Here is a 10,299-nt window from a genome sequence, read left to right as displayed (position 1 = left end):
CAGTTTTTCTTTTTTAATAAATCTGCAAAAATGTCAACAATTCTGTGTTTTTCTGTCAATATGGGGTTGTGTGTGTACAATGAGGAAAAAAAATTAACTTAAATGATTTTAGCAAATGGCTCCAATATAACAAAGAGTGAAAAATTTAAGGGGGTCTGAATACTTTCTGTACCCACTGTATATATATATATATAAAAACTTTCAGCAAAGATAACTATGGCATGACACATACCGCTATTGTAATATAAAATTATTCATACATTTAAATTACACAATTGTGGTTGTCCACCCATCCCTATTTACTAGGTATAATCATCTAAAATTATTGTAATCATCTAAAAAATACATATTGGAATTTTGAGGCTTGCAAAACATACTTCATTTAGCTTTAGCTTACCCTCTTCTGTGAGAGACAGTGACTCCTGTCAGCAAGATGTGTTCATCGTCCTGAGACCGAAACAACTTCTTGTTTCCTTTTTCTTGCTTTGATTTGACCTTCTTTAACTTTGAATCCTACAAAAGGTCAAAAACAGAGTCACAAACCATACAGAAATCGCTTGTTTATTCATACAACAGGGCTCTGCGCACAGTTAAACGACTGTTTGTGTGTTATGTGTCAGAAAGACTCAGAAAGGCTTTGGTTTCTCAGTGAGACGGAAATAGAGATGGTAAGAGATGATTGCAGGTTTAAGCCTGGCACAAAGACAACTAATCACAAAGACACACTTCATCTTGAATCCAGGAGCACAAAGCTGTATCTGACAGACAGAGGACATCACACAGTAAAAACAGGAAAGGCCTATGTTGATTACAACGGGTTGCAGGGACGGACATCTGAGCAGACGTGTGTGTGTGTGTTTTGGGTCATTTGGCAATTTGACACATTCCTTCAGACTCCCTCCTGCCTGCGTCCAGTATGACCCTCAGGATTTGAAATACCGACCCGGCTTTGCAGCTTATTATATAGGAAAGAACCTTTGACACAATATCTCGCTCACTTTCACAAGTTGTTTGTTTTTTTTCTGACTTGCCTTGTACAGAATGTTCTTCCCTCGACTGAAAAAAGGGTCATATTTCACTCTAAAATCAAAATGATATATATACTAATATATACTGGATAAGAAAATTTTTTTTTTCTTAATGACAATAAAGCACATTTCACTTCCTCAGTTCTCACAAACTTAATGTGATGGACCAAAAAACACAATATATATATATATATATATATATATATATATATATATATATATATTTTTTTTTTTTTTTAACCACATTATGGTAGTTGTAATAAAACTCTTTATACACACAAAAAAACTAATAAAAATGACAAAACACAACAAAATTACAAAAAAAATATATATATATATATATATATATATATATATATATTTTTTTTTTTTGTAACCACATCATGGTAGTATTGTTACACTGGATGATTTTAATTACAGTAATGAGAAAAAAAATCTGCATTATGGTAATGAGAATTTCTGGGGATTATTGTAAATCTAAACACCTAAAAAAACAAGTGAAATATGTTTACATTGTAAATCATAAATGTCAAACAACTAAATCATTCTAACATCCAAAGGAGAATGTTTTATCAATTGACTAAAATTATAACTTCCTTAAATGTTTCCACATTCCCTGTCAGATTTCAGAATGGCATTCTGTAAATGTTTAAAATTTTTTGTTGTTTATGCTAATTTAACAAAAAAGTAAAAGTTGCACAAAAAAAAAAAAAGTCCAGATAGAATGATTTTCATTACATTATTAATGAGAATTACTTTATATGCAAATACTTAATCGGCTTCCTAATGTAATACATAATTTTAAAAAAAATGTGTTTTATTTTTTTGATTTTAGGGTGAAACATAACCCGGACATTTCTCTGCGAGATTCACCCAAATACATCTTTTCTAAATATGTAAACATCTACAAGTTACATCGCATTCATTTCTGTATCCTCCAGATATTCAGTAGCTGTTGCTGCATGTCTGGAGGAATTAAAATGTACAAAACACTAAAAAAGGTAGCAGCGCGAGGTTAATTTTATTCGCCACTCCCCGTCTTGTTTCATACCAAAGACCTTTGTGTTCTGTCACTCCGCTGTGCTAAAACATGCTTACTGATTATGCACAATCACATAAACACTTGTTATGTTGGGACCAGCTGTTATTATGAGTTCCAGCACATTTATTTAGCATTTATGAGCATTAGGAGTCTTGGGAAACATTACTCATTCCATCAGATAAACAGACGTTACTATTGGACTCGTCTTTGACCTCAAATAAAGCACAACACTCGTTTGGCTGTCGTCTATCGCTCCATCTGTCTTGTCCTCCCTCTCTCTCTCTCCGCTTGGTTAGGTATAGCACTCTGTGGAAATAAACAACTGTCGATTTAACTTGAGACTGAGCTCCTGCCATCGCTCGAGGAAACGGCAGAACTCTCTGGAAGTCTAACTGTGAAATTATCTTTCTGTTAGCCTCTATAAAGGAGTCATATCAAGGCAAACTGATTTCTCATGATCCTTTGCGATTAAAAGAGTTCATTGTGCTGTGAAAAATGTACTGTAACTTTCAGAACACAAAACATCCAAGTTCAAAAAGCACACACTAAATGCTGCCATTTTTGCTCCTGGGCACTCAGTTCTGGAAGCAATTCCTCCTCTATTCACAAATGGCAAAAAAAAACTAACAAATGTATGAAGTAAAAACCTTCACTAGCAAAACACCACCATGTCGCTGAACTCATTAAAGGGGTCATATGATGCGATTTCAAGTTTTCCTTTCTCTTTGGAGTGTTACAAGCTGTTTGTGAATAGATAAGATCCCTAAAGTTGCAAAGACTAAAGTCTTAAACCCAAAGAGATATTCTTTAAAAAAAGTTAAGAGTCGGCCACGCCCTCCTAAAACGCCTCGTTTAAACACGCCCCCACATGCCTACGTCACTATGTGGGACGAATTGCATAATGCCGCCCAAATTTTCACGCAAAAAAAGAAGGCATAACTTTTATTCTCGCTGTAGTATTGTTGCCGCCGCCGCCATGTCGTGGAGACGCTGTGTGTTTCATTGTGAAAGCGAAACTACTTTGTTTGGCCTTCCAAAAGAGGACACAACTACAAATCAGTGGTTAAGTTGTATTTACAACACTGTTCCAGAACAGTTCAACCCAAATATTCGAGTGAGTGCAGCGCATTTTATGGAGGACTGTTTCCTGGGAGAGTAGCCTACAATGCGTCTGTGGCACAAAGGCTGTTTCTATAAATGGGGCAATTCCAACTTTCAAGGACAGTCTGGCACTTCTGACTCACAGCCTGTAAGTATGTTTTCATATTTAAAGAATTTGTCACTGATGATTCAAACGCGAGTTTTGAGCAGTGTATAAACACGCTTGAGGTATTTAGCCAATCACAACACACTGGATAGCTGGCCAATCAGAGCACACATCGCTTTTTCAGACCGATGAGCTTTGTAAAAATAGACGTGTTTCAGAAAGGCGGGGCATAGAGGAGAAACAATAATGTACAGTATGTGGAAAATAATGTGTTTTTTGAACCTTAAACCGCATAAACATTTCATTACACCAAATAATTTTCTTTTTAGCAACATCATATGACCGCTTTAAAGAGTCATAAGACATAAACCAAACCAACCATATATATTGTGTATATAGTGTATACATATATATGATCCCTTAAGTATTAAATACTAATGGAATCAGTACATCAATTTCTCTTTGGGGAATTCAAATAAATAAAATCTTTAAAATAAATAAATAAATAAATAAAAACTAACAAACAAACACTATAACAAATTAAATATTTGTTATTTACGTTGCATTATATATATTTTTAATCCAAATATACAGCTTTGAATGGTTGTTAAAAGACCTTAGTCAGGTTAGATGCCATACTAAATTTTATGTGGATAAAAATGATAAAAATGAAGGATAAATGTCTTTATAGCATGTGCGGTGTAAAGGTCCAAAATCACTTAATCTTCACAAAACAGCTTGTGGAGTTCTTGTCTACTGAAAGCTATTTTCAGAAAGAAGTTTAGTCAGCTGAACAATTGGCATGTTGTTAAACAGCAGTATAATCCATTGAACGTGCTGTACGTCTTATCCTTCACAGCCTCATTTTCATTCCTGTCTTAAATTAAATATGGCACTACTGTGACTAAAGTCTATGGTGTTTTTTTGTATTGCATAAAACTTTGCTGTTATTGTTATCGCATTTACCAGCTGCTCATGCTATTAATACAAAGGTTAACCCCTGATTACACAGGTGGCCAAAAACAGTCTGTTTAATTCTACTGGTCAGAGAACAGTTCAGATATTTGTTTGATCATTTAAAATATGACATGACAACAGCAGTCCACTGTAGGAAAGCACACCACTGAACTGAATGCTTGCTACTTCTGCTATTGTCCAGATTGTTCTGAAAGAATGTGTCACATCCTCTCTACATGTTTAATAGATTATGCACAACACACTCACACACACACACTTTCTACCCTCCACTGTACTATCAAACTATGAATCTTGCCATTCACCGCATCCATTCACAAAGAACTGACAAAAATAAAAAGTATTTCATATCAGGCTTTTCGCGTCACATCCTAACAATGCTGCTGTTTCAGACACTGTCAACACATTTTTGCATTTCTGTTCGAAGCAACAAAACGTTACGCATGTGTGTGTTGGTGTGTGTTTACCTTTGTTGAGGGGCTCAGAACTTCCTCTGTTCCCTCCGAGTCTTTATCCTAAAAAGCAAAGGCCAAGGAGAACAAAACAATGAGAACACACGCACACACTTAAACACATGCTAATGTATACGAAAACACAACACACACAAAAAAATGTGAGGGATATTTTTAGCATGCTACATATACAAGGTCTTGCACATTTGAGGAGGGACTTGAAAATGATCTTGTTTTCTGTCAAAAAGGGTCATAACATGAATATGGTTAAGGAGTAAAACACTCCTCTTATGGATATCCCACTAGTTTCAAGTGGTAATCCAATCTATTAGTGTTAATGTAATCATTAATGCTGTCTATTTTGGGTGATCAATCATAACTGCTCTGGCACTCAACTTCCTGTTAAGGGTCTGACCTCTTCCCCTTCCTTCCTGCCCCACCTGCACTGGTGCTGCCTCCTGGAAAGATCTTACTTCACTTTTTCACTGCCCTACAAAGGCAGGAGACTTTTAGCACTAGCGCAACAAACTGAAGAGCAAAGGATGCACATTAGGTGTGTAACTGATGCTTTTTCTGCCTCAGAGAATTATGGGAAATGGAGCTGTCACACAAGACTTTCGTCCTCATGAATTGGTGTAGGGTTAGGGTTAGTAGCACAACTGTTTTCGACATTGATAATAATAAGAAGAAATGTTTTGTGAGCACCAAATCAACATATTAGAATGATTTCTGAAGGATCATGTGACATTGGAGTAAATGATGCTGACAATTCATTTTAATATATATTAAGGCAGAAATCGGTCATTTTAAATTGTAATAATATTTTAGAATATTACATTTACTGTATTTTTTTTATTAAAAAAATGCATCCTCGGTGACTTATTTAAAAAACATGAATTAATTTTACTGACTCGTTTTATTATATATATATATATATATATATATATAAAATGTAAAATATTTACCCTTGATTATGGCCAACACTTCCACCAATACAAAAAGACAAGGTTTAAAGAGCAAATCCAAAGCAAACACTATTATTCTAACATGACTCGAAGGCAGAATTTGATTCTTATGAAGAGATAGAGAAAGATCAACCTCCGTTCTGCAATGTCCATGTCATACCTCCCTCTACCCACAACCCTCTGCCTCCTCCTTTTCTACTCCCTCTCACTCCTTGTATCATCGCCACACACCTCCACCCCATCTTACCGAAGCGTTTGGCCTGATTACAGTGCGAATACTCTCTCGAGTGCTCATGTGAAGCTAAGACGCAAAGAGGAATGTTTCGGATATTTTAAGTCCTTTACCCTCTGGACTCTGTCGTTTCTTATGATTGTGGCATTTTAGGGACAGCTCAGACTTGACTTTACTGAAAAAAAGCTTATGACTGAAAAACACAGGGTCATAGGAGGCCATTTATTCTGCCTTCAATTGATTTATGAAGGATCTAACCGCAATATCAACAAAACTGTACCTCAGAATAATGATGTTTACCTACTGGCAACCTGACATGGTTTAGAATAAAACCAATGTTCATAAAATAGCTCGATATAAACCGCTGGAACAGAGAGGTCATTCATCTCCATGAAAACTTGTTTATCAAAGGAAAATCTAAATTTTCTACAAAATCTGAGGTCCTGATGGGACCTGAATAGAACTGCAGCTAAATGTAAGCGAACAACATAAGACCATCCCTTTCCTTCTCCAACATACAATCCACAAGCATAGTAGTACCACTACTGTAATGAGCAATAAGCTTCACTGACAAAATTACCATGGTACCGTACTACCATGGTTTTGGGTATACAATGGAAATGGTTATTTTGGCATTTACCACAGTAATACTGGGTTTTTGTACTGTGACAGTACCATGGTATTCTCTGTACCTTGCATGAACTTACAAAAAAAAGTGCTGTGACAGTACCACGGTCCAGTATCAAATGGTGATACTATTGTACTTTTACATATATTAGGGTCCTGAAATTCATGTAACATGGTATTTACATGACGGTATTCCAACCATACCACAGTATTACCATGGTCTTAGTCTCAGCCTCAGATGTCACGCCCACGGACCGTTGGCTGAACGTCTGATGCATATGGCACACAAAATTGGAAACACTTCGGGAGTTTCGAAGTCGTCATCGGATTGGTTGAATTATACAGGATTTCCGGGAGACATGTGTGTCGCATTCTTTAACGTTCCGCCTGGAAACAAAGATGCCGTAATGCCAAACCCCCTCATAGAAGAAAGCCATCGTGTTTACAGCTGTGACGATGAGCGCTTATCAGGATCAACTAAACGCTGGATTTTCAAAAGTATGTGGAATATTTAAAGTTTGCGGCATAGAATCTTGAAAATTCTATGCCGCACAAAACAAAACATGATTGGTTGCTTTACCTGTCAGTCATATGGCCTCTTGGGCGGGCCTTGGCCATTCAAAGCGGCCAAGGTTCCCAGACCTTTTGCCTTCAGTCTGAAGGTCTGGCTACGCGAGACTACTATGGTCTTAAAAAGGTTTTCTGTACTTTTTTGTAATTTTATAAATAACAATTCAGTAGTAATTGCAAAGTAGCAACCCAACTTTGGGTCAAATATGGACTAACCCAACCATTGGGTTAAATTTTTACATGAAATTTTTAACCCAAAATTTGGGTTAGTTCATATTTGACCCAAAATTGTGTTGAAACAACGCAGCATTTTTTAGATTGTATATATCAAAGTACCATGATATTTTTACGTTTGTTTTTTTTGTATGGTACAATATGTCTGGATATGGCAACAATGGTTATTTGAATATTTACCTTAGTCATAACTGTGTTTTTGTGGACATGTACTATGATAGTCCCATGGTGTTCTTTGAAGAACCTTGCATGCCCAAAAAATACCATGGTACAGTGATGGTTTTAAAAGGTAACACCATGGTACTCGGGTATATATTATGGTCATGAAATTCATGTACCATGGTATTTACTTGATGGTACTCCAGGGTAAATCATGGTAAACATCCAAACAAAATATAGTAGTACCATGGCAGGTTTTCACCATGGTACTGTAGGTTTTCAGTACATTTTTGTAAATGTGTAAATGCCAATGTTATACATTCAGTACCGTGAACACCAAAGTACCAAGACATTTCCATATTTTTGGACATATGGTACTATCATGGTAATACTGTGTTTTTGGGCATTCATTCTGTTCCAATTCCATTGCTAAAAATCTCCTTTCTCTTTTCACTATTGCTACAATAATTAAAACACCATAAAAGTACCGTCGTGTTCTTTGAAGGTCTTTCCTTACAAAAAAGTACTGTAGTGATATCATGGTATAGAGATGGTAACAGATGTTTGCTATGGTACTTTGAAATATGTATAAAATTCATATTGAATTCTATGGCACTTTAAAATAAACCATGGTATTTACTTGGAACGCCATGATACTTCTGAAAATACCATGGCAAAATCATAGTTCAAATACCATGGTGTTTTTGGTACATGTGATAATCATTCCCCTCATCATCTCAACTGTCACATCAATTAATTTAATAAGCAGCAGAGTAACATATTTGATTGCTGCATATACTATTTATAAATCAAAAGGTCAAAACCCATCAGAGAGTTTGGTCTAGCAGCTAGACTAGTTGTCATAATGTTTTTTCACTATCAGACAAGGATATCAGAGCTTTTGACTACTCTCTTTCTCATCTCTGAGACCAAAAACATGTTTATGGAACAGATTCTGTTGAGAAGAACATGACTGTGGCCTAGTCAAGGCCGTCTAATATCACACTAGCCACAGAATGCTGTGGGAATCTTGAACTTTTTAGTGCAAGCTTCTGAAATACATTTTAAAAAAGTGTGAGGGGGAGAGAAAGAAAGCTCATCTGCAACCGTCTCCTGCTGTTACACTGTAGGGACCTTATCTGACTCCTGCAGTCTAACAGCTGACAGAACATTAGATCTGAAAAGGAGGACGGCAGCAAATGCCATGAATCTGTATTTAAACTCAGCCACAGCAGAGCAACATTTAATTAAGATAAATTTATGATCTTATCCATGAAAAAAAAAATCGAACTACATGATCATTCATATCGCAGCACTGGCTCAGAGAAACAGGGAAACATGAACAAAAAACTTCAAGTATGATACTATATGCTATGGGCTCACTTCTCATGACTGATCTGAGCGCCAGTGGAAAACTGGAACCAATAAAATGCACTTCTGTTCTCTATTCTCACATTCTGCCATTCTCATACTCTTGTAGACTCTTATTCTGCTGGAATATTGTATTATATTCAGCTGTAATATTACATATTGTTTTTGTCCTATTCTCTCATTCAATACTCATATTGGTCAACGGATATGGGTTTATTAATGGTCGATGAAATACAAAAGGAACATTTAATTATGATGTATATTCCAAATAAGGATTTTCCATGACAACACTTGAGAATTATAATCAATAACAGTTTATTCTATTCTGATTTCTAAAAACCAAAATATGGCCTAATCTGGGTATGGCAATCATGCCATTTAAATAACTGAAATATGACCCAAAAAAGCTTCTCTCATTCCATATTCATACGGGTCAACAGAGTTTATTGGCCGATGACATCAGCAAAACAAAAGAACATTCAGTTATGATGTATATTTGAAATAAGGTGTTTCCATGACCCCAAATTCTCAAAAATACTTTTACGTTTCTATTCTGATTCATAAAACCAAAATATGGCCTTATCTAGGGACAGAAATCTGGTTAACACGAATGACATTTAAATAACCGAGATATATGACCGGAAAAGCACGTAAACACAGTTATTTTCACTCTTTCAGTTCTTTTAATATCATACCCCATTCTCATTCTCCAATATTATAAATACTGTCTTTTTCCTATCTACTTGCATATTCGAAATATTCAAAATTTTCCCTTCATCGCATGATCCATATGCTTCATACTGAAATGCCCTCCATTACTTTAAACTGTCAAACAAGAGCGATTTCAAAAGTAAGGTGACACATTAATAAGTGGATTAAATTATAGGGGATGATATTTATCATTTCGCTGCTTTCTTACTTTACGACTCACTCGGGGGCGCATCCGCTTTGTAAACAATACAGTCACTGTACAGGCAGAAATGTGACCCAGCCAAACTATGAGACTCCAGCACATTTGATCAAGAAGAATCGCTTTATGCATCCCCCAATTGTAAGTCGCTTTGGATAAAAGCGTCTGCTAAATGAATGTAAATGTAAATGTAAATTTTATTGGGGATGACACTGGGATAGATGTAATTTGAGATTTAAACCACTTCACCAAGAAATATTAAACAAATATTGCACTTTTAATTTAATCTCTATTTAACAAAAATAAACTATTTTGAAACCTAAAAAAAAAACTTTTCATAACAACTGACTCTTTGTACAATAAAAGTGCCCAAAAATAAAGAAACGTGTTGTCTATAGGTACTTTGAATATGTTTAAACTTAAAGTGTGAAGAACAGCGGTGGACGAAGTCTACACAAATCAAGTACTTGAGTAAAAGTGCAGAGCCGTATAATAAAATATTACTCCAGTAAAAGTAAAAGTACTCA

The 10,299-nt window shown here is 35.6% G+C and overlaps 1 protein-coding gene across 1 annotated transcript in view; it reads right to left on the bottom strand.

Moving 5' to 3' along the window:
• The window catches only part of LOC107598767 (testis development-related protein), a 15,601-nt gene that overhangs the window by 4,363 nt on the left and 939 nt on the right, over positions 1 to 10,299 (bottom strand). The window contains exons 2-3 of the mRNA XM_016290204.1: positions 4,720 to 4,767; positions 398 to 513 (exon numbers count right to left, since the gene is read on the bottom strand). Coding sequence (XP_016145690.1) covers positions 398 to 513; positions 4,720 to 4,767 — 164 coding nt within the window. The remainder of the gene's footprint in view (positions 1 to 397; positions 514 to 4,719; positions 4,768 to 10,299) is intronic.

The sequence above is a fragment of the Sinocyclocheilus grahami genome, unplaced genomic scaffold, assembly GCF_001515645.1.
Source record: "Sinocyclocheilus grahami isolate Dianchi unplaced genomic scaffold, SAMN03320097.WGS_v1.1 scaffold13.1, whole genome shotgun sequence".
In the NCBI taxonomy this organism is placed as follows: Eukaryota; Metazoa; Chordata; class Actinopteri; order Cypriniformes; family Cyprinidae; genus Sinocyclocheilus; species Sinocyclocheilus grahami.
Note: the sequence above shows the minus strand (reverse complement) of the source record. Positions and strands in the feature narration are given on the sequence as shown.